The sequence below is a fragment of the Heterocephalus glaber genome, unplaced genomic scaffold, assembly GCF_053883595.1.
Source record: "Heterocephalus glaber isolate CG9 unplaced genomic scaffold, H.glaber_assembly_v1.0 deba00001806, whole genome shotgun sequence".
NCBI classification, from domain to species: Eukaryota; Metazoa; Chordata; class Mammalia; order Rodentia; family Bathyergidae; genus Heterocephalus; species Heterocephalus glaber.
This window is the reverse complement of record NW_028258481.1, coordinates 1,263,799-1,287,699: the sequence shown is the minus strand read 5'-3', so window position 1 is coordinate 1,287,699 and position 23,901 is coordinate 1,263,799. Positions and strand designations below refer to the sequence as shown.

Below are 23,901 nucleotides of genomic sequence, written 5' to 3'. Positions count from 1 at the left end.
CTAAGTTCCACCTTCAACACCACAAAAATAAATACACAAAAACAGAAAAGAGAAGGAGGAGGCAGGTGTGAAAGGGTCAGAGTCAAGTTTCCATCTTGAAATGGACAGACACCAAGTGAGACTGAAAGAAAGCAAGAGGACAGAAACAAAACCAAAACTGCATAAAATAGAAAACAGTGGGGAAAAAGAAAGCCAGACATTGTTTTTCTAAAAGGTTAATAGAACGGATAAACACATCAAAACTAAACAAGAAAAAAGAAATAGAGAATCTCAGGGAAGGGGCTGGAGGGCATCTGCATGGCCCAGCACTCTCGAGGCCTTGATTTGAACCCCGGCCCTGAGAGCAGAAACCAAAGGCCAGGCAGGAGCAAGCCGTGCTGCGGAGCCCTCAGCCTATGACATGGGGCCCTGGACCAAACTTCATGCCAGTAACCTTTGGGGGTTTATACAAGATGGGAAAACTGTCCCAAAACACAACTATCCAAACCCTACTCAGGAAGGAGAAAATCTGAGTGGTTTTATTTTCAACTTTCACACACAAAAAAACTCCAGGTTGGGCCGAGGATTTAGCTCATTGGCACCGCGCCTGCCTCGAAAGTGCAAGGTCTTGAGTTTGATCCCTGGTACAGGAAAAACAAACAAACAAACAAAAAAAACACCAGAAAAAAGAAAAAAAATTTCAGGAGTGTGTGGGTCCATCAGGGAATTCTTCCAAATATTTCATGGAGAAATAATATGGTACCTATCTTATGCAGTGCCCTCCAGAGAGCAGAAAGAGCTTCACACTTCATTTATAACATTTTTTTCTGGATTTTGGAGACAGGGCCCCCAGCATGTGTTCAGGCTGGCCTTGACTTCAGTGTGTAAACCAAGCTGGCCTTGAACTCATGGCTATCCTGCTGCCTCAGCCTCCCAAGTGCTGAGATCACAGTGTACACCACCACGCCTGGCTTTACTTCATTTTATGAAGCTAATTTAACCTTGTTAGCAAATTAGACACAGTCCTTACAAGAAAGTAAATCTCTCGTGAACATGTGTGAAGACCTGAACAAAATGCCCTAGGTGAGGGCCGGGCATTTAGCTCAGTGGTTCCGGTGCCTGCCTCGAAAGAGCAAAAAAAAAAAAAATGCCCTAGGTGAAATCCGAGTTACAGATAATGTATCTGTGTCTGGAGCCCCAAGGCCACATCTGGACGCAAGGATTCCGCAGGGGCTCTCAGGACTGGGCCTGTAGCTGGGACCAGGGCTGTGAGCCCGGGCAGCAAGACTAAAACTCAGCCTGGGCGGAGTCCAGAGGAAGCCAGCAGCGCTTCCAAGAGGCCGCTGTCCTGACCCACACAGGCCGCCGCTCGCTCCGGCTCTGAGTTCTGCACGCTAGGCCCGGCTGCCAGCCACGTCCGCAGTAACACTGGGCGAGGTCATCTGGGGACCCTCTGCCAAAATCCAGGCTCAGGATGACAGATGCTCAGCATCCCCACAGACAGGAACAGGGACCGCCCTGCATGGGCGGGGATCCTTCAGACTGCAAGGTCTCCCGAAGCAGGAAGCCAGCCCAGGCCGCACTTTCTAGGGGAGCAGACGCAGGCTTGCCACTTTAACTCTTTCCTGCACAGTATCATAATCAAGTAGGTTTATTTCCAGGAAGGCAAGGTTGGCTACATCCTTGGAAAAAAATCAGTGTCATCACATTAGCTGGATAAAAGGCAAAAATCGTATGGAGTTCTCACCAGGTTGAGAGAAAGCACTTAAAATGCACAAGCTGGGTATTGTGACGCACACCCATGACCCCTGCTACTCTGGAGGCTGAGGCAGCAGGACTGAAGGTTTAAGCCAGGCTGAGCAGCTTACTGAGACCCTACTGCAAAACAGAAAGTAAAAGGGCGGGGATGTAGCTCAGTGGTGGGGCCCTCGCCTAGCACAAGGCGCAGGCTTCGATCTCTAGTACCAGCCGCCGAGAAAAGAAGCCTAAGAAGCAGAAATGCCTTTGTCCGCAGATGATGCAATACGTTCCTAAAAAGCGTTAAAGTCCACCAAAGCCCATCCGAAATAGTTCGCGGAGGTGGCTGGGCAAGGCCAAGGTGACCACGTGCTGCCCCGCCCCTGGAGGAAGGGGCTGGCTTGATTTGCCTGGTGCGGGGGAAGGTGCGCGGCCGGGGCCTTGCTCCCCGCAGCTGCGGCGGCGAAACCCTCGGCGTGGTCACCACGCAGGCTCAGCTGTCGCTCCCGGCCGCGGGTCAAGGACCAGGCGGCCACACGGAGCGGAGGCGCCCGCGTCTGCCCGGAGCGACTCCACCTCGCCGTCCGCTTTGGGCCCCTGGGGTGGTGGCGAACTCGGACATTTTTCTTCCCGAGGCTGCGGGCCACAGGGTTTCTAAGGCAACGAGTTGCCTTTTCCTTCGCACACAAGCAGCACCAGACAAAGTGCAAATCGCGGACTTTCGTCTGCAGAACCCAGGCGTGGTGCGGGGCAGGAGTGGGGTGGGTGCAGGTCGCGGGGCTCTACGCCTGCTCCCCTGCTCTGACTTGCAGGGGACCCTGGGTAAAGGCGTTCGCTCCCCGCCGCGAGTGGGGCGAGGTGGGGCCGGCCCGCGGCCCGCGCCCCGCACCCCTCCGACTCCGGGCCGACCCTTCCGCTGCTCCTCCCCACACGCTTGATGGAAAAGACAACGTGAGGCTAAGGCCAGACCCCCTGCCCAACGCCCTCATTCCAGGAGCCGAGGTCCCGCGGGCGACGCCACGACCGTGCGACAGAGGACCGCAGACTTGTCTACAGCCGTCTCTCCTTCCGCGCATGCGCGGCGGCCCGCGCTCGCGCGCGCACACCATAGAGTGCCGCCAGCCGGCAGAGGGGCCGAGGCCGGCGCCGCTCCGTCCCTGCTTCCGGCAGCTCCTCGCCGCTCCCGGAGCGGCTGCGGCCGCGTACGCAGTTTCCATGGGGACTGAAGATGGCGCCGCGAGGTGAGGTTCCGCAGGTGTGTGAGTCGCTGGTCCCCGTCCCGTGACCTCCACCAGCCCCTCCGTTCCCTTCTAGCCCATACCTCGACCGAAAGCCCCATTTCCAGGCGTCAGGGACGTCGCTCCCCGTTTGTGCCCGGCGGGGGTCGGTGCTTGGAGGTCTGGGCGTGCGGGCTGAAGCACTGGCCCGCACCCTCCGCCCAGCCGTCCTAGCTGGTCCGGTGACCAGCTACCTGGCCACGAGCAAGCCAGTGTCGGTCTCCGTGCCGATTGCCCGCCCACGTGGTGACTCACGAGTTCGATCTTTGAGGTGCCTTTCAGCTGGCGTGGCCGCCGAGCTAGCTCCTGACTTTGTCCCTCGAAGCCAAAAAAGCAGTTTGACAGTGATTCCTGGGAAAGGAGAGGGAAGGCGGCCCCTTCACCCCGTACCCCGCCACCTCACTGTCAGCAACCAGAAGCGTCCCCGATGGCCCAGCCCCTCGCCGCGACCTCTTCTCCAGGTTAAACCGTGGCTCTACCAGGAGCAGAGCTTGCGCCGCCCTCCACCCACCCGTCTCTGTCTCTGTCTCCTTTCAGGTAAACGGTTGTCCTCGACGCCCCTGGAAATCCTGTTCTTTCTGAACGGCTGGTATTATGCTACCTATTTCCTGCTGGAACTCTTCATATTCCTGTATAAAGGTAGGGCTGCCCTGCCCCGATGTCTCCTTCCCACTTCAGCCCAGAGCCAGTCCCACCGAGAACCTTCTTGGTCTCTATCTTTTCTGTACCCCCTCTTCCCTCTGAGGCAGAAGTCTGTCCATGAGATGCCTGTACTGACAATGATTCAGTAGGAAGCCCTCAGAAAGACTTGCCTGAGCTTGAGAAACGTAGACTTAACTCCACTTCACCCTGGTGATCCCCAGAAGCCCCTCCGGGGGCTCTGCACCCCTATACACCTGGTCAGTGGGACAGGAGTCCCCACAGAGACGAACAGGGACAGGCGTACTGCCTATTCCTTGCACCCGCTGCATCCCAGCCGTGTGCAGTGCTGCGGGTGTTGTCATGTTGCTGCAGACTCTGCCCTTCGTCTTGCTAGGTCTCCTGCTGCCCTACCCCACGGCCAACCTGGTGCTGGATGTGGTGATGCTCTTGCTTTATCTTGGAATTGAAGTAATCCGACTGCTTTTTGGTGAGTGTTGTTCAAGAGCATTTTCATTCCTCATGACACGAGCTGGTCTGTAACTTGATTAACAAGACGCCTGCACAAGTAGGCTCACCAGTCAGTGAGCAATCAGATCAGGCAGTATACACATTACTCCCCAGCTGCAGCTTCAAGCTGCTGCTTCACGTTGTGGGTCAGTGCTGCTTGTGGAGCATGGGCTCTTAGAGAATCCCTTCTGCAGGCCTCAGCACCCCAGGAGAGCCTGGCTCCTCTCGCTGGTCAGCTGGGAGGAGTTTCAGTGGTGACTGTCCGGGGTGGAACATGTCTGCCCAGCACTGAGATCCCACTGCTTCTCTGAATAAGGATCTCTAGCACAGAAAACACACAGCTAAAGCCTTTTCAGTTAGAGTATTTTGCCCTTGGGCCGGGGATTTAGCTCAGTGGTTCTGCCACCACTCAAAAGCACATGGTCCTGAGTTCGATCCCTGGTACAAAAAAAAAAATGTAAACCGAAACAATAAAGCAGCATTTTTTCACCCATCACGTTGGCAACAATAACAGATTTACAACATCCACTAGAGAGGGCCTGGGGAACAGATATTTTATATGCTTTTGTGTCTTTTCTAAGATTATACTAGTTGAAAGTTTTCAATGAGAATGTAATTTTTACAATTACAGTTTTTGAGGGAGACTGGGAGTAGGCCCTGTGGAGTAAATGACCCCACTCCCATGACTCCCCCAAGCCTGGACTTTTTAGTACAGTGGGACCCCACGTACAACACCCCCCTCCGCAGTCGTTTTTCTCTGCTCACAGTCATCCCATGCAGCTTTCTCCTGTGGCCAGGGGAAGAGGCCACTTGGAGGTGACTCTGGCTGTATCTGGCAGGTACAAAGGGAAACCTCTGCCAGCGGAAGATGCCACTTGGCATTAGTGTGGCCCTGACCTTCCCGTCTGCCATGATGGCCGCCTATTACCTGCTGCTGCAGACCTACGTGCTCCGACTGGAAGCCATCATGAATGGCATCCTGCTTGTTTTCTGTGGCTCAGAGCTGCTGCTGGAGGTGCTCACCCTAGCTGCTTTCTCCAGGTGCTGTGCTGTGGGCGGGGCCTCTGCATGGAGGACGAGGTGCTCTTGGGAGGGTGGGCTGGACACCTGGATGGAAAGGCTGAGGTGGTGGGCCTGCCTTTCCTGTTTCCAGCAGTGGATCATTCCTTCTAGGGAAGATACTCTTCGGATTCTTTGGGGCCAAGGGACTTGGAATTTGGAACAATTTGGCCAGCTGCTTTTGTTCACTGCTCTTTATCATTTTCTTTTTTCTTCCATCAGTATGGACAAGATTTGAAGTGCAAAAGTTTCAGCCCGCAGCACATGAGGCTGACAGCCCCAGCCCTGAGAAGTGGCGGATCACGTTGGCTTGGCAAAGGTCGCACAGCTTCTCATCAGCACCAACACCTGGGCATCCAGCCCAATGAGGCCAGTGGGCAGTCTCCTAACCAGGGCCACGGGCTGAGACTCCTCCACTCCACCACAGGGAGGGGCAGGCCGGCCCCATTCTAACCGCTGTCAGACAGTTCCTGGTGGATCTCAAGTCCTCCTCTTTGCTCCCCATGGCCAGAGCCTCTCGTGTGGACCACCGAGGCTCCGTAGGTGCCGTGCCACCGTTGGGAGCCCGTGTGTGGCCACAGAGCATCAGGAGGTGGCCCCTGGGGGTGTGAACGCCCCTCGCCATTCCTCCAGGAGGCCGAGCTCCAGGCCTCTGTGTAGCACAGTGTTATTTTTCTACTCTGATCACGCAGCAAACACTTTTGTAATAAATATCTATTTTCTGTTTTGGGGGTGGCAGCTTTTTCCTTACAGCACCTGTCCCTAGATCTCATCCCCCTGGAGAGGCCAGACTGTCCCCGGGACGTGTCTCAGGCTGCGCTTGGCAACAGCGCTGAAGGCCCCGCTGATTTGCTTTTGTGGCTGCAGCCTGAGCAGATCCCAGGAGGCACCCATCCCGTCATCTCTGCGTTTGGTTTTTGAGACAGTCTCACTATGCAGCCCAGGCTGGCCTTGAACCTGCTTCAGCTTCCCGAGTACTGGCATGACAGGCGTGCACCACCATGCCCGGCTCAGATCCTGTCTTCATGTCACCTACAAGTCTGCTCTGGGGCTGCCAGCTGGTGTCTCGTCTCTCACTGCTCTTACAGCTGTGGCTCCTTTCCAGGCAGGGCAACTGCAATTGGAAGCGTGTTCTCAGCTTACCAGAATGTTCTTTGTGTTTGTTTCTGGGGACAAAACCCAGGGCCTCCTGCATGCTAGGCAAGCCCTTTAATACTGAGCTACATCCCTGGCCTATTTAAAACTTTTGAAGTAAAAAGAGTACTTTTTAAGCTGGAGGATGGTGTCCTGTAGATGAGTGTGTCACTTCTCAGCAGCCATCTTCAGAAGTGCTCCACATCTTGGCAGTGGCCATGGTTTCAGCCCCAACAGGCCACCAGTGGCCCTGAGAGAGCAACCACTTAGGAAGCCTGAGGGCCCTGTCCAATGTCAGGTGAATCCCGACCTGCACTGAGCCTCCTGAGCTTGCTTTTTCCGTGGTCTGGCTCGTTCTCGTCCTGTGGTCCTGTGGTCTCCATGGCCCAGAGCTCTGATGCCCCCTCATTCCCCACTGCTCTGTGCCCTGTGGCCTTGCCTCCTGATGTCCAGGGGTCTACTAGGAACTTCCCCAAAATTGCCAATCACAGACCCCATGAATACCAATTTTCTGTTGCTTCTCATGCTGCTGCTTTGGTTTTGAGCCTTGCTGTGAACTAATCACCAGCATCAAACTGGAGGGAACCTGTCCTCCACAACCCAGTCTCACGTAGTGGTTCAGCGGCAAAGGTTGCCCTTCCCACTGCACAGATGTGAATGGAAGGTCCAGTTGAAGTGCAGAGGTGGCTCAAGGTGAGTGTTAGCACTAAGGTGCTGCAGAGCTGAGGGAGGAAAGCAGTGCGAGGCGGGCTACTGCCAGGTGGAGCTCCCAGCCCAAGGCGAGGCTGGGTGCAGTAAATTCTTTTTGCCACAGGATGAGTCGAAAATGAGGATATGATCAGAAACGCCTCTTGCTTAGGGTTATGTGGAAAGCCCACACATTTGTTCTTCCAGATGCTGCCAGCACCGCTGTGTGCAGTTGACCACACTGTACAGTGGAAACCGAGGCAGCCCTGGAAGACAAGAAGTCTGTGAGGCTGTGCATGTTGAAACGCAGGGAAGTCACTGTACGGACCACGGACATGGAGGCACCCACACTTGACAGCAGCTGCCACAGGCCCTTTCTGCTTCTCACATGTCTCCAACAGTGGTGTCTGCAGCGGCATCTCGGGGCTGGGTGATGTCTGGATCCAAGGCGGTGCTTTCCTTCCCTACCCTGGTGCTGACTTGGGGAGACCTAATGTAATCTCATGAACAAGTCTCCACTCACTTTCGTCAGATGCCTATACCCCGAGAAGGCTGACAGCGCAGGACCAACTTTACCCAGCACGGGAGCTCACAGGCAGCGATCACAGAGTGCAACTCACAGGCCTGTCTGAAGGTCCCAATCCTGAAGGCTGTTTCCACTCCTTTCCCAAATAGCTAGTTATTACCTCGTCTATGGTTCATCTCCTTTTCACTGAACCGCCCTCTCAGGCACCTCACTTTTTAAAAAATAAAAACTTCTCACAGATTCGTTTCTTTGGCTTCTTGGGTAGTGGCTGCTGGGATGGCAAGACGGGATGCCCCAATCTGCGGCTCCTGTCATGGAACCATCCCCAACTGCTGGACCGCAGATTTCTCCACTTGGGCTGTTTTAGGGAGCAGCCTCACCTTTAGTAACACGCTGGTGCCGGAGCTCCCTGTGTCGTGTGAACAGTACATTGTGAGTCATCTCTGCCTGCAGGCCTTCAGCCCTGCACTGCCCACTCTGCTTATCTGGCTTTAAAAAGCTGTCTTCTCTGGAAACCCAGGATTGCCCTGCAAGGCTTCTAGTAAGCTTTCTAATCTATACCTATTTCCACGGCAGATCCATTCCCAAGACATTCACGTTCTCTGACCCTCAGAACACGCCTATGTGAAGGCAGAACAGCTACTGACCTTCCAGGCGAAGGAGGCTGAGGCCACACTGCATGTCCATGGGTCGATCGGCTGGGGACGCAAGCCCCCGCCCTCAAGTTCCCACAGGACAGCCTTCCCTTCCTGCCTCCATGCTGTCAGAACCAAACACTACAAGGTGGGAAATGGGCTCAGAAAAGAAGTCCTGGGAGTTGTGAAGGGTAAGGGACAACCTGGAAATGGTCTTTAAGCAGGCCGTTTTGGGGCCAGAAGGCTGGACTGCTGGCGGCGCCTCTGAAGGTCTGCCCCAGGGGCCTCCTCTGCTGCAGAGAAGCCCGTACCCAACACAAATCCTGCTAGGAACTTGGGGTTCGCTGCCATCCCACAGCATCTACCTCAGCCCACACCCACACCCAACACCTCAACAAATCTATGCAATGCAGAATCCATACAACAGCACACACCCCATTTATTATTTCAAAATACTTTGTTACAAAAGGAAAAAAATACAATGCAGTATAAAAGATTGACAGCGTCATCAAGTTTATTACACAATTTTCAACCCATCAGAAAGACAAACAAATCACCGACAACGGGGGGACGGGGCCTTAGCCTTTTTAGGGTTAGGGTTCTTTTCCTTTTGCTATCAGGAAGTAAAACTAAAAATTGTGTCATTGAGTAAAAACAAAAAAAGGGGAGAAAATAATTCTCCGGGCAAACAGCTTTTCTGATATTCTATATATTGTTTTCCTTAGACCACCACCTTACTTGGTTTTCTCTACATTTTAAAAAGACACCCGGAGCTGCTCTCAAGGGTAAGCACGTCACGTAACACTTGGCCAGTTGGCAGGGTGCCATGGGCCGAGGTGCAGGTGGGGACAGGGTTGGGGGACGGGATAAAAGCTCCAGTCTGCAGCCTGTCCCAAGGGAATGTGCCTCTCCAACCCTGGGGGCTCCCCCGAGACCGGGGTGTTTTGGGAACGTGCAGTCCAACCAGCCCCTCCCCTGAGCCAGAGGGTTTCTGACCCTGTCCTCAGCCACAGCTGGCCTCGCGCTAAGTGGCAGGCGCCCTCACCCTGGGTGCTACAGGACCCTGCTGCTGCTGCCTGCTTCAGCAGCCACCGCAGGAAGTTTGGGGAAAAGCAATTCCATCTGCCTGGGTGGAAAATGGTCCCACAGTGCTGGTGCTTACAACTCAGGGTGAAGTTCGGCCTAGTGAGGCTCCATTTCTTACTCATTCCTTACCAGAGGCAGGAAGGACCTCCAGGCAGAGGAAGGAGAGCTTGTGAGTCAAAAGTCCAAAGGTGGAAGGACACCAAATCTGTGACTTCACCTGCCTAGCAGTGCCGGGTTATCCCATGATACGTACAAGTATGTACCTGGGGACGCAACCCCAGGCTTCCATCAGCCCAAGGAAGGAAAAGCCTGGGAAGTGGGCCAGATCCCGCCAGGCTGCCCGCTCCCTACTCCTCCGGTACTCGGTACTCGGCTAGGCTTCTTCACTCCTGAGGTCCCGAGGGCCGTCTCCCAGCGGCAGTAACTTCCTCTAAAACAAGGAAGCAGCCTTCCTGGGGGAAGGGCACCATGTGTTACATGGACATGCTCCAGGGAGAGGAACGCCAGGGAGCTGGTTACTGCGAGAGGCAACCGAGCACGAAGAAGAGGGCTCCGACACAAGCAACGCACAGGCCTCTCTCCTCAGGGGCAGGTCGAAGCGCTAGGCAGTGGGGAGCAGGAGGGGTTAGCCCTCTAGGGGGCAGGGACACAAACCGTCAAGATGCAAGAAGGAAAACCGAGACCAGAAGGAGCTGTCACTAGGTAATGTCTGTTCTCCTGGTCCCTTCTCAAAGGGCGCGGGGGAAAGCGTTAACAAAGTGGTACATTAGCAAGGGCTTGGGCCCTCTTGGCCCCATCAAACCTAGTGCTAAGGACAGGGCCCTGGCATATTTTGGCACACCCGTCACCCTCCGAGAGCTGCACGGAGGATCCGTTTCCTTGGACAGGAAGCCGTTCCACCAGCCTCACCAATGCACTGCTCCTGGAGTTAGAAACACACGTTTCCTCAGACAAAGCACCGTTCTCGGAAGACCAGGGCCCGGCACGGAGCCTGCTTCCTTCTACCACCCTCCTGGCCACAGTCTTAGGTTCTTCCCCCGGCAAACGGGAGGCACGGGGCTGGGAGGGTGCCAAGCCATCTTCAAACCTGTGGGGCAGAGGGATTCCCTGGGTGTCAGGTGGGATTAGGGGAGTGGAGGAAGGGGAGAGTGGAGCGGCCTCCGTCCTTTAGTCCTGATCAGGGTGGAGATGCGAGTCCGTTAAAAACACTGCTTCCAACCAGACTCCTGCAATGAGGACAGCAGAAGAGGAGAAAGAGAACACAGGTTACTTTCTGCTGGGCCACGCGAAACACACTGACAACTTCTGAAGTAGGGGTCACAGACAGGACGCACTGGAGGGCGGAGCAATGACAGGGACGGAGATGGAGCAGGCGAGGGGGGCTGGCGGGAGCTCCCGAGAGGAGGCAGGGACAGCTGGCTGTCAGCTGGGGACAGACACAGAATGGGGCTCAGAGCAGGAGAGGAGGTGAGCTGGCAGAGTGTGGAAAGCTGCCGCCAGGGGGCACGGTGAGCTCCCTGTGTGATAGTCTGTTCTGAGGCAGCATGGCTTACCTGAGGGGAAGCAAAAATGTGGAAATGGGAGGCACGGTGACCAACAAGTGTGAACACAGCCAAATCCATCAGCCCCAAATGCCCTGGAGGGCAGCAGGGAGCATGCACTGCCACAGGACACTGATGCACCCGTCTTCTTCTCTTGCCATGTTTTATGCCGAGACAAGGTCTTGCTAAGTCACCAAGTCACCCAGGCTGGGCTTGAATTTGAGATCCTCCTGCCTCAGCCTCCGAGAGTGCTGGGACTGGGCCACTGTGCCTGGCTATTTTTTGTCTATTTCCTTTTCTTTTTGGTACCAGGGATTGAACTCAGGACCTTGCGCTTGTGAGGCAGGCAGTGGCACCACTGAGCTAAGTCCCTGGGCCTCTTTGTCTTCTTTTAATCAAGCCCTAGTAAAAACAGATTCTCAACAATGCCCTTATGAGCATGCGCAACAACAAACAGCACCAGAGCTTTTCCAAGCCTTAGAACCAGCAAGCAGGAATGACCTGGCCAGGCCAGCACAGAAGGAAAGAAAGTCATTAGCAGAAATATGAAAGCAGCCAGCTGTGGAGGCGCACACCTGTAACCCCAGCACGCTGAGAGGCTGAGGCAGGAGGACCTCAAGTTTCGGCCCAACCCAGGCAACTTACCAAGACTCTGACTCAAAACATTTTAAAAAAGGGCTGTGGGGGCTGGGGATTTAGCTCAGTGGTTTTGGCGCCTGCTGTGTAAGTGGAAGGACCGGAGTTCGATCCCTGGTGCCAAAAAAAAAAAAAAAAAAGGGCTGGGGATGTAGCTCTGTGCTAAGGTAAATGGGTTCAATCCCCAGTACTGCAACAAAGAAAAGAAGAGGAAAGGAAACCTAAATGCAGCTAAGAGCCTCTATCAGTAGTAAGAGTTGGTTTAACTACTTGTCACCCCACCAAACTTGAGGTCCCTTGGTGCAGAACTGCAGTACTGATAACGTGCAGATGGTGGTGTGCTCCATCTGACGGTACAAACAGAACTAAGTCCAGAGAAAACAGGAGATCTGAATTCTAAACTCCAGCCTGGAATTTCAGGTTTTTCATGCTGGGATTCCGTGCTAGGCACACACCAGCAAGCTGGCCTCCACAAATGCTCAGCTTCTTAATCGGGCCTCACCAATCCTGGAGGGGCTGGCTGCCCCAGGAGAACAGGACATCCACATGCCTGACCTTTCTGACCCGGAAATGGCACTGATCTCAGCATGGACCTAGACTCTGCCTTGCTGGCTTCTCTGAACATCTACACTTTACTGAGGACCACTGAAGCCCTAATGCAGTCTGCACGTCACACCTCCAGCCAGCCTCTGAATCTCTGAACCCGGCAAATACCAAATAAAAACTCAGTGGTCACAGATTGGATCAGGACAGGAATGAGGTGAGAATGATTATTTTCAAGTTGGAAAATTTCCTAAAATATCAAGACAACTGACATAGTTGAGAAGGGCAGGGTGGGCATAGTAGCTCATACTTGTAATCTCAGCACTCAGGAAGCTGAGGCAGGACTGCTGGGAGTTCCAGGGCAGCCTGGGAACATAATGAGTTTAATGCCAGCCTGGACAACACTGCAGGACCCTGTCTCAAAAAAAACCAAAATCAGAGCTGAACCCACAGATTACCTAAGAACTCCCTCAAACTCCAGAGCACATACACACACCTGGAGTGTGATTTAACGCGGACTGTTTCCAGCACAGGATGCAGCGGAACCCTGGTGTTTCTGAACACCAGTCCTGGGCCTGCGGCCACACTGCAGAATGTGTGAACGCAGACAAGAGAGCAGATTCCTGCACTGGCTGCGCAGCCTCAAGCCCCAAGTTGGGGCCACTCCTGAAACAGGCAGGGTGCGCTCCCGCCACCTCTGGACAGTCTCGCCTGCTGAGCAAACGCTGCTTCACAGGCCATCAATACCACTTCCTCCTACGGAAGGACTGCGGGACACAGGGCCTGCAGAGCTGTCTGCAAGGCCAGCAGGCCGCACCTCTCCCCACACGGAGGCTCCCAAGCCACATGACATGGAGGGTCCTCGGGATGACAGTGGGAGACACTGCAACTCCAGGGTCTGGTTCAATTCTTTTGGACTGAATTTACAGTAAGTTCCCAGCTTATGAACAAAAGATTGCGAACTCTCACAGGTATACTGTGTCAACTCACAAACGAACCCAAATTATGAACAACTCTCCTGGAAGGAGCTCGTTCTTAAGCCTGGAACTCAGTAATTCAGACAGAGCAGGGAACGACCAGCAGCAGGGGCAGTGGAAAGCCTGCCTCGGTGTTAATGTTCCTTATGATGTCTTGCCTCACCAGCCACGAGCGTACAGGATTTCCTAAGTTATCAAAATTCAGCCATCCACGTAATGGGAGAAAGTCCTATCTTATAGGCGGGGAAAGGAGGCAGTGACAGCTCGCTCAGGAATCAGGACCAAAGCACCGAGGCAGCCAGCGGCAGGCCATGCGCACCGCATCCCTATGGGAAGGCTGTGGGGAGCAGAGCCAGCCAGTATAGTGACACACACGGTGCCTTCTAACTGTCACTCGGATGGGGCCCTGGAGACTATAAGTGACCATGCCCTGCCGGGACCAATTAGCACCGGCCACTCTCTGCCTGGTGACTCCAAAGGACACACGGCACAGCCAGTGATGGGGGCGGGCGGCGGTGGCTCTGGATCTCAAGCAACCCAGACACACCAGCTCAAACAGGAGGAGAAAAGGCTGCCGCTGACACAGAGGGGCGGGCGGTGAACCAAGTCCACTCCTGCCATTCCGAGACCCACACTGGTCTGCTTTTCGGGGATGTGGGCACTTCCCAACACAGCCTGGCCCAGACTCTAGAAAGAAGTGCCCAGAAGCGACGCCCTACCCCTGGCTCTGTGAAGGCTGCACCAGACTTCAGTGTCACCGCACAACCTGCTCCTGTGCTAACAAAACAAAACCCTACTGGAAGCAAAACACCCTTCCAGCAAGGTTACTTAGCCTCCACACAGCCTCACGGCTGTGAATTACGTTCAGATCAGTTTTCTCCTCTGACTGAAACCCCAATATTTAAATCTTTTAAAACAGATGTAACTAGGGCCAGGGATTTAGCTCAGTGGTTTCGCCACCTGCTGCCCAAGCGCAAGGACCCGAGTTCAATCCCCAGTTCCAAAAAAACCAACCAAACAAAAAACTAAAATAGATGTTATTAAAAAAAAAACTAAAATAGATGTTATAAAACTAAAATTAAAATTATTAATCTTGTGCCTTGAAAACTAAGCAGGTAGTGGTCTTACTTTTCTGCCTTAGTCAATTTTTCTTTTTTTTTTGTACCAGAGATCGAACTTGGGTCCTTGCTCTTGCAAGGTAGGCGGTATAACCACTGAGCTAAATCCTCGGCCTTTTTCTTTTTTCTTTTTGAGATAAAGGTCTGCTATGCAGTCCAGGCTGGCCTTGAACTCCATTTCCAAATTTTTTACCTGCACATATGGTGGGGTTACAATACAGTAACAGCAACAATGACAGCTGGCGCTCACTGACTGCACAACAGGCAGAGGAGCGCTCAGTGCTCCGTGTGCACTGCCTCATGGATGGATAAGATAGTCAGACAGCCCTGAGGACAGTGGCTTCCATGACATTCACGTACAGAGGAAGGGACGGAAGGGGCAGAGCAGCCCGTTTGCTGTGGGGGCCGAAAGGCACAGTCAGGTGTCGAGGGAGACCCCACTCTCAGCACAAGGCGAGCCTGTTGCTCCGATACCCGGCCAAGGCAGTCAGTCATCGCAGGGTGCAGCTCCGCACACAGGCAGAGCTCTGGCCCGGCCTCTCCCCACCACCCCGCAGACACAGACAGTGTCCCTGTGAACACTCCTCCTCCTTTCATAAACGACCACCCTGCAGGACCAGGGCGCCCCACCTCGCTCAGTGGTGCCGGTCCCGCTCTCTGTCCCGGTGCCTCTCGTGCTCCCGGCTCCTTTCTGGGAAGTAGTCATCATGGCGGTCTTCATTGTGAAGCATATCCCGGTGCCGCCTGCTGCTCTCCCGGGACCGGCTGGGCGACCTCTCCCTGGACCGATGCCTCTTCCTGTGGGAAAGATGTGTCAGCTCCACTCAAGAGGCCCCACACATTCTTCACCCGCACTACTCTTTTTCTTGGCTTGGACCCACTGTCCCAGGGTTCTGCTCTGTACGTGGGTGTGCATGAGTGTGTCAGGGTTGGGCACAGGGCCTCCTGCATGGTAGGCATGTGCTCTGCCACGGAGCTATTGCCCAGCCCTTGTCTCAGGGTCTTAGCTCTCTGAGGACTAACCTTCTCTTGGAAAATGACGACTCTGTTATTTGTTAAGCTCTTTCTAGTGTATCAGGCACAGAACTAAGAGTCTGACACATTATCTGACCTCATCTTTACAACAGGTCTATTAGGTAAGGAACAGTGTCCCTTTTTTAAAAATGAGAAAAACTATGCCTGGCAAGTTACTGACTGCCACATTCAAGACGGTCATACGGATGATCAGCAACAGAACAGAGGTTCAAGTCCAAGCTCGTGTGGCCCCAAAGCCTCTGCTTAAACGCACCAGTCTCTCCTCCGCCCTGAGCTCACGCCGCCACACATCACAACCCTTGCGGAGTCCTCACCAGACACCCTGGGCTTCGTCCCTGTCCCCACCAAGCCCCACAGAGTGCTGCTCACCTGGAGGAGCTGCTGCTGGCACCCACGCTGTAGGACTTGGCCTCGATGCCATGAAGACAGTCCTTGAGCGAGGAGATGAGGACTCGGCAGCGCTCATCATTGGCCACCCGGGACTGCTTGATGACTGCAATGGCCGTGAGCAGCGTCTCAATCGCGTCACTGTAATCACCTGCCAAGACAAACAGGAAAGGCTGAGGGTGAGGAGGGGAAGCAACCCAAGTGGACCGGAAGGAGAACGCAAGGGGGCACAAGCCAAGAACTGGCTGTTTCAGAGCCATGGTACAGTGGGTGAAGCAGACATGACAGATGTGAGATGATACACATACTGTCCCGGTGTTTACAATCTGCCAGCTGCTGCTGGAGGATGTATACACGGACAGCACAGTGTCCAGGGGCTGTCTGACAGCATCCAGTAGAATAAGCCATATACATACTGTTTAAGCCAACAATTCTAAGAACGCTTCTACTTTGGTGTGTGGAAGCATTTATGCACAGCAACGTTTCAGTGTTGTCTGTAGAACTGTTCAACAGGGGCAGCTACACAAATTAAGGAAGGGTTCTAGAGATAACTATAGCTGTTAAAAGCACGAGGTAAATTTGTATATAAACAAAATAATTCATGTGAAGTGCTTAGCACAGTGCCAGCACAGAGTAAGGGCTCAAGAAATGTTAAATATTATATATTAATGTAATAGGTGTCCAGGATATAGAAACAAACAAAAAAAAGTTGTAAAACTGTATTCCACTTTTGTGAAAACAAACAAAATTATATGTATGTTGTCAAAAAAGGTGGCCTTAGGCCAGGGATTTAGCTCAGTGGTTCCAGCGCCTGCCTCACAAGTGCAAGGTTCTGAGTTTGATCCCCAGTTACAAAAAAAAAAAAAAAAAAGGTGGCCTTGTTGGTGGTCCTTATATAGAGGCTTCTCATTTATAACATTGCTAATTTCTTTGAATTACTTTAACTCTTGAACCAGGTGTGTGCATACGCATGTGACACTATGTATCTGTAAACATGTGTATGTAACGTAATTAGTTGTGACTTAATGACCAGGATACGTGTGGCACCAGGCAATGTCACCTGTGTGCACACCATACACTCCACATTTACAGACCAAGCCAGCCACAGCATCACTAGGTGACATCATCTTATGGAACCACCGCCCTGCAAGTGGTCTGCTGATGCCTGAGGCACTCTAACGTGGCCCACAAATATATGTACACATTTTTAAAAATTATGCTGCCATGAATACTTAGTTCTTTCATTTCCCAAATCTGAGCAATCCTGGCTCAGGAAGAGCAGTCGTGGGTAGGGTCTTGAACAGTGCTTTTCCCAACTAAGTCAAGAGCATGAAAGGTAGAAAATAGAAAAGCATCAATCTACACAAGGGTTTGGAGAAGAGAGGACTGGCAGCTGTCTCTGTGGAGGGCACAAGGGACAGACAAAAACTAGGAAGGAACTGTATCTCATGGAAGCCCAGGGATACCAGGATGTCAGCTCCACCTGGGTAGGGAATATGTATCTGTTTTACAGACATTTTCAAGAAATATTTGTGGTCTAAATGACTGGAATTAAAAAAACAAAAAGGAAAGGACATAAAGAGTTACTGACCATCATGGAGTAAAGGGATGTCAGGGACGAAACTGATCATTTCCTCTAAATTCTGCTATATATTTGATTTATTACAAGGACACATTACTTTTTAATTTAAAAAGATTCACTCAGATTTCAATGTAGTGTTTCTGGAAAAAAAAACAGTTGAGAACATGCACACTTTCTGATCTTAATCTACTCTGTAGATCACAGATGAGAAATTATGGAACGTAGATGGCTGTACAGTATTCAGGGTTAGCTTATGCCTTAGCAGACCTGGTGGGCTACAGCATTTATATTCATGTGCTAAACTTACTGAAGGCAGTGAAGACACCCAACGTCACGATGTGAAACTTGGGCCAGCCCTAAACTTCCTGTATCAATGCTTCTCTTTTAAGAACTGAAGATTTTATGCCCAACGCCTTCAGAATCACAGCTGCCAACCATGCCCACTTAATACTGACAGCAAGGCAAGAGTTAGCTGACAGGGTGTGACACACCTCACAATGACAGCCCCAGACCTGCCTTCAGGATGGGCTCGTGAGGCTGGTAGCTCTGCCGAAACTCCCTAAGGTAAACAGACTCTATCGACCAACACCTGGAAACTCCAGTTCTCTGAAGTGTGCCACTCATTTTTTTTTTTTTTTTTTTTTGAGACAGGGTCTCAATATGGAGTTTAGACTGGCCTTGAACTCACTACATAGCCCAGGCTGGCCTTGAATTTGAGGTGATCCTCCTGCCTCAGCCTCCCAAGTGCTGGGATCACAGGTGTGCAGCACCATGCCTAGCTTGAAGCATGGCACTCTTGAAACCTAACAGTGCCCCGTCTTCATCTCGCTGAACTTTTAGCACTAGAAATGACACAACAGGGAAACCGAAGGTACAGACAAGCAGCAAAGGTGAGTTACCTGCACTGGCTCCAGACACTGCTTTGGAAATGGCGCTGCTGGAAATCGCCCTGTTTCGCTTCATGATCTCTTCAAACTCAGCTTCACTCACCGTAGAGGGCGGAGGGCCCGAGTCTCGGCTGCAAGACAACTGCCTTCCTGAGTGCCCACCTTTGTGACTTTCCCCACTTCCCACAGCACGGTGCTCGTAAACCATGTATCACTGCAGCTGCCTAGAAAGGTTCTCGGCCTGCCCACGTATTTTATGTGGTCCTCTTCTCTTTGGAGATCTCATCTGTCATGCATACGCTTCTGAAACTTCGGCAAGACTCAACAGTGCTGGAGACAGTAGTATCTACAGCAGCCATTTAGGGCAGTCAATCTCAAAAGCTCCTTATGGTTTGGGTCAAGCAGTTAATTAAGATGCAAACAAAAACCCTAAACACTGGCAGGCAGGAAACCACATCCCAGGACTCAACACTAGGACAATGGTTTCTACAAGGGAAAATGCCAGCACCTATGTTCCCTTCTTCAGGGAGAACCAGAGGCTCAGCACCCTGTCTGCCCTCCCGTCCTGGTTCCCACCCAAAGCCAACAACAGGGTTTTACCTGCCATGGTGGTTATAGGGCGTAGAGGCCTTCATGTAAGTCTCTGGTGGAGGCCCCACTGTAGCGTTTGGTGGGGGGAAGAAGGCCGGGTTGAGGTGAAGGGCAGGTGGGATGGCCCCAGGGGGAGGTACAGTCAGATGAGGAGGTAATCGAGGAGGAGGGGGCATGAGATGCTGGTAGTGGATGCCAGGAGGAGGAGGAGGGACCCCGAAGCTCGAAGAGAGAGGTGGTGGGGGTGGGATTGGGGGCGGGGGCAGACCCATCAGGGGAAGGGCTGAAGGGGGGCGATTGAAGTAGGGCAGCACGCTGGGGGGCTTATCCACACGCGCAGATGAGGGAACAAGGTTCTCAGAGGGCGTGGCCCGCCCGTCAGCAGAGTCACTAGAGTCTCGGGAGTGGGCCCGTGGAGGTATTCCTACAAGGCAAAGGACAGGTACGTCACTCACTGCCCACTCTTTGGGTACATGCATGGGGCCAGCTCACTCCTCAGCAAGGCATCTGACACCATTCAGAGGAAGGTAACCGAAGAGACTGGACAAAGGAAAAAATCACCCACGGCTTTTCTTCAGCTGCAGAAAAAAAGGTCAAAGTATCTCGGTTAAGACAAAAACCCAGAAAGCAACACTACTATGAACTCCTAAGGGCTTCAGGACACACCGAATCCACCCTGCATTTGTTTCTACGCTACATGCAGAAGGGCCCTAATGGCCCATGAGAAAATGACGATGCTGAAGCCTGTTCCCTGCTGCTCTGCCAGCTCCAGCCAACCTGAGACCCACAGCCCTGAGGAGGAAGAGTCCGGGCCTCTCCCAAGTCTCATCCTAGTTGACCTTCTCTATCCTGCCATCCTCCAGAAATGCTCTTTCCTATCAAGCTTTGGCAGGGACTCTGGGGAAGGAAAGGAAGGGCAGGGGACAGATCCACTTTTCCTATCCAAGTACCCAACTGGCACTGGGGTGGGGACTCCTCCCCACACACAGAGTGGCAGACTGAAGGTTGAAAGGGACACTGGAGGACAAGCCAAGAAGAGATCTGCCCACAGAACAGCAGATGGCATGCCACTGACAGCAAGGACTCTGCAAAAGCTTGGTGTGCAGCACACCTCAATCCTGGGGACGCCCACCACCTCGCCACACGGCCACCTGCTAGGACACCACAGGGCACACTAACATGGGGAGTGCACAACAGGGCCACACAGTGGACCCTGGCTAAACTTGTTCCCCCACTGATCTCTCAGGCTCAGGCAACCTAATGCAGATGCCAACGGAACACGACCACATGGTCTTGGGGGTCTTGAGGTAGGAAGCAGCCTAGCAATCCTGGGGAAAGAACAGTTGTTTGTTTCTTTTTTTTTTTTTTTTTGATACTGGGCATCAAACTCAGGATCTTGAGCTTGGGAGGCGGGAGGCAGGAGGTGGAACCACTGAGCTACATCCCAGGCCTGAAGTGCTGTTTCTTAGACTGAAAGCCGACAGGCAGCCACAACCCTGGGAAGCCTAGGGAGGGAGGGATCAACCCCACTGACAGCCATCCAGTCTATCACCAGCACTCGACAGGGCACTTATGCTCCCTGTCTCAAACGCGCGGCCACCTGCTCCCTCCTCAAGTTCTCACAAACTGAAGAGTTATTCTGCAGAAGTGATCCTCTGACAGCTAACTGCTTCCCAGCTACCTGCCGCTCCCAGTTCTGCAAAGGTTCAGTTCTGTATCTATGGCTACAAGTCCCCAGAGACCAGTCGTTTGTATGCAGAGAAAGTCGACCGGCTTTGCTTAGTGAATTAACAGAGCAGACAAGCAGCACTCAGTCACAGCCATCTTTTCAGCAAAGACAGGTAACGCTGAGTAGCGAGGCGAGGAGGGAGAGGAGGGAAGGCCACTCCCGATGCATCTCAGGAAGTCAGGGCACACGGCTCAATGACAGCCGGCCCCAAAACAGAAGGGGCTTGTCAATGTGCATTGTCAAGGAAGACAGGTGCGTGCCTGTGTCGGCTCTCACCCAAATTAAAGAGCAGCTGTTCCTAGAGGGAATGGGAGCAGCCGCATCCCCACCAGAAGCACACAACACCCAAAGTCCAGGCCAACACAGGACATTATGGTTTCTGAGCTGGACCTGAGCAGTGACAGAACACAGGCGACGAAACTGAGTTTCACCTCCCACTTCCCACACTGGGAAGTAAACCAGAGCCTGTTTGCTGAGCTACATCTCCAGCTCTCTTCTTACTTTCTGAGACAGCGTCTCACTAAATCAAAACCACTAAGTTGCCCAGGATGAGCCTGAACTCACAATCCCCCTGCCTTGGCCACTGAAAGCACTGGGGCTGTAGGCGCGCACCACCAAGCCCTACATGTGGCTGTACCTGGTAAGGTCAGGACAGCCATGGTCTGGTCCGTGGGCTTCCCAGGTTTGGAAACATGATTTCACCAGTTCTCCAGGGTTAAGTGGACCCTAGGAGATTGATTCATGCTAACCAAACTCCTAAGAGCCTGAGTCATAACCCAGAATGCCAATTTATTAATTTACAATGAGAATTATAACTGCCAGGCAGACCTGGATACTTGTGTTGGCACATTCTCTTCCCAGTAGGAGAGCCGAGCTGGGAAACCATGTTCAATCAGAAAGTGGCTTGGTAAGCACAGAGTCAGATGAAGGAAGTAAAATCAACTTAGGGTCACTGTCATCCAGCCAAGGTAGGTGATGCGACTGACTCTCTACTAGCAGGACTCCTCAGGGAGTGCTCTCTCCAACACTCTGGCCCACTCCTTGCAGAGCACCCCTCCTCTCACACAGCTCCTGACAGACCACAGCCACCTTTACGTAGCTCAGTTACGTTTTAGGGTGGGTGCAAGGCATGACTCACAAAGAAACCTGAAGCATGCCAGCTTTCAGACAGAAACACAATTTAGAGCTGACCGAACTTCAAACATGGGGTGTGTAGTTCTGGTGGGAGCTGGCCCTCAGCAGCAAGGCGCTCTGCCCAGTCACGCACAGAGCAGTGGCAGAACCCGACTGTCCCCGCCCGGCACTTACCTGGTCAGCCCCATCACCCATCACCCCCCCCACCCCCCACCCCCACCCCCCGCACAGAGCACAGACCCGAGACCCGAACCCCCCCACACAGAAGGTCTCCACGTACCCCCTCTCGGGACTCGGACGCACTCACGTTTCCGAGCCTGGGCCTCAAACTGGGACAGGTTCTGCCGGGTGGCCGGCCTCACGTCCACTTTTTCCCCATTGAGAACTTTCCCTGGTAAGAGCTCCAACAATTTGTGGACGGAGTTTTCAGAGGCTACCACCACCTCAGCATACCTTGAAGGAGGAAAAGTAAAGATGAATGAAAGTTGTTGGAGGTGAGAGGGGAACACAGACTTTCACTTCCAGCAAAAACTGGCAAGGCAAAAGACATTCGCTACACAGACACACACACAGACACACAGACACACACACACACACACACACACAAAACCATCAACAACAAAAAGGTGCCAGCCTATAATCGGGGGTAAGGAATTAAAAATCAGCAATCTTGCTGGGCACAGTGGCGCACACCTGGAATCCCAGCTACTCGTGGGATGAAGTAGGAGGATCTCAAGTTCAAGGCCACCGGGGGCAACTTAGCAAGACCCTGTCTCAAAATAAAAAACAGAAAGGGCTGGGGATGTAGCTCAGTAGGTACAGTGTCCCTGGCTTTGGTACCCATTACTGGCAACAAACTAACGGCAACAAGACAAATAAAAAACACCCAACACCACCGACACCCACACCCTCAGCACTCTCTGCCCTCAACCGATGGATGCTCCATTGCGTTGCAGCTGGGTCCCCATCCTAAGGCAGTTTGTTAAAGCCACTGCAGAAGCTGGACCAAGGGTTAGAGGGGTAAAATCCAGGGCCAGAATATGGGGCAGATCTGTTCCCCTACTGGTTACAAACTAGAAGGGGCTTCCCGAACCCGCGCCTCACCCTTTGGACTGGCCATTTGCTCGATTTTCTGCGAATTTCAACTCCACCACATCATAGACTCCTATAGAGCGAATAACCTGGATCAGCTGCTGGTCTGTGGTCCACTGAGGCCGGCAAGATGGAAAAGGGAAAATGTCAAGAGCTACACGCCCCTCCCCAGCACCCAGAAGAAAGCCTCAAAGCCTGCTCCCAATCCCAGGGTTCTAATCACATGCACACCTCTCAAGGAGACCCAAAAGCCCAGCAACCCTCAGTACAGGCTTTTCTTTCGTCCTCGCCCACAGAACTCCAGACCCCTCAGTCCCCACCTGTAGGGATTAACACCATTTTAAGGCTGACTGCCACTCGGGCTGGCAGGTCATCAGTTCAGATCCTGACTACTAACAATGTTCAGTTACACATCAGACAGGCTAGAGCTGACTGTTGCCAGTAACTTTCTCTTCAGTGTGCAGATTTCCTAATCTGAGAAAATCACCCCTACCACTGGCCCAAAACCATGCCACACGGTAACTTCTGCACAAGTCACCACTGACCCAGTGTACTAGAGCTACCAAGGCCTTTGATCCCCGTCATCCACTATGATGACAGGACCATCTATGACCACCAAGAGTTCAAGGTGTTCACTCTGAAAGCTCCTCCCACAGGTGACCCTGCTAGACATAAAGCCCCAGGGTCAGGGGCAGCAATAAGATGGCAGAAAGAGCAACTACCCACTTAATCATTGCTTTCTTCGGCACCAGTACGTCCTCAGGATAGTTCTCTTTCAGAGATCAATCCAACCTGATCCCAGGAAAAAGAAATCCAACCCCATCAGAGCACAAAACAGTGCAGCAGTGGTCTGTGACAATGCCGTCACCCCCAGGGCTCTCCCTGCAGCCCCCGAGCCTTCCGGTTAGCTGTCCTCACCCAGGAAAAGCTGCCCACATAGACAGCTGCTCGCCTACTGCGCAGGCCACTGTATGTGTACAGGATCGCAGGAGTCTTGTTGTTGGGCTTGGGAGAGGGCTCCTGGCGGACAGGCGGCGGCGGCTCAGCACTGCTGCTTCTGTCATCTGAGGGCTGTGAGGTAGCCGTAAGCACGTCATCATACAGGTCAATCTGATCTGTATTGTTGAACTCTGGGTCCTACAACATGAGGGGTGGGCAGAGGCAGTTTGCAGACCTTTCCTTTTTTGTTCTTTCTGGTTCATTCTAGTTTACTTAGAGACCACAGGCAAGTACTCTGCAAAACAATATATAAACTTCTTGGTCCTACTCTAGGAAACCACTTGAAACTTAGTTATGCCTGTGTAAGTCTCTCTAGACCTCCTTAGTAGGAGGCACATTTCTGGTTGAGCTCCCTGAGAATGAAGACTCACAGCAGGCAAG

The 23,901-nt window shown here is 52.9% G+C and overlaps 2 protein-coding genes across 9 annotated transcripts in view; one reads left to right on the top strand and one right to left on the bottom strand.

The window, feature by feature from the left end:
- Positions 1-500: 500 nt before the first annotated feature.
- Positions 501-7,788, top strand: Tmem216 (transmembrane protein 216). Of its 3 annotated transcripts, XR_002392021.2 has the most exons (6): positions 501-2,957; positions 3,531-3,632; positions 4,030-4,122; positions 4,982-5,157; positions 5,424-7,028; positions 7,230-7,788. XR_002392021.2 is itself a non-coding variant. In XM_004874335.3 (5 exons), exons 1-5 carry the CDS (start codon positions 2,945-2,947, stop codon positions 5,652-5,654), a joined length of 615 nt encoding a protein of 204 aa, XP_004874392.1. In that variant the 5' UTR covers positions 501-2,944; the 3' UTR covers positions 5,655-7,788. The 3 variants fall into 3 exon arrangements, 2 of the variants coding, with proteins under 2 accessions (XP_004874392.1, XP_004874393.1); XM_004874335.3 differs by having other exon boundaries at positions 5,424-7,788; XM_004874336.4 differs by having other exon boundaries at positions 2,806-2,957; positions 4,982-5,183; positions 5,424-7,788.
- The window catches only part of Cpsf7 (cleavage and polyadenylation specific factor 7), a 23,335-nt gene continuing 4,414 nt past the window's right edge, over positions 4,981-23,901 (bottom strand). Inside the window, exons 2-9 of one of the 6 annotated variants that reach the window (XM_021251878.2) lie at positions 23,440-23,658; positions 22,534-22,637; positions 21,710-21,882; positions 18,576-18,990; positions 17,988-18,106; positions 15,489-15,657; positions 14,715-14,882; positions 4,981-10,495 (exon numbers count right to left, since the gene is read on the bottom strand). In XM_021251878.2, coding sequence (XP_021107537.1) covers positions 14,720-14,882; positions 15,489-15,657; positions 17,988-18,106; positions 18,576-18,990; positions 21,710-21,882; positions 22,534-22,637; positions 23,440-23,658 — 1,362 coding nt within the window. In that variant the 3' untranslated portion in view covers positions 4,981-10,495; positions 14,715-14,719. Of the gene's footprint in view, positions 10,496-14,714; positions 14,883-15,488; positions 15,658-17,987; positions 18,107-18,575; positions 18,991-21,709; positions 21,883-22,122; positions 22,501-22,533; positions 22,638-23,439; positions 23,659-23,901 lie in introns of those variants that run through there. The other 5 variants (XM_004874332.4, XM_004874333.4, XM_087203739.1 and 2 more) reach the window with 5 other exon arrangements.

What these genes read in the sequence shown, in the direction of transcription:
- Tmem216 (XM_004874335.3), top strand. An exon ending in AGTAATCCGACTGCTTTTTG is followed by an intron (nt 4,123 to 4,981) that starts GTGAGTGTTGTT and finishes TGTATCTGGCAG; the next exon opens with GTACAAAGGGAAACCTCTGC. An exon ending in GCTCAGAGCTGCTGCTGGAG is followed by an intron (nt 5,158 to 5,423) that starts GTGCTCACCCTA and finishes TTCTTCCATCAG; the next exon opens with TATGGACAAGATTTGAAGTG.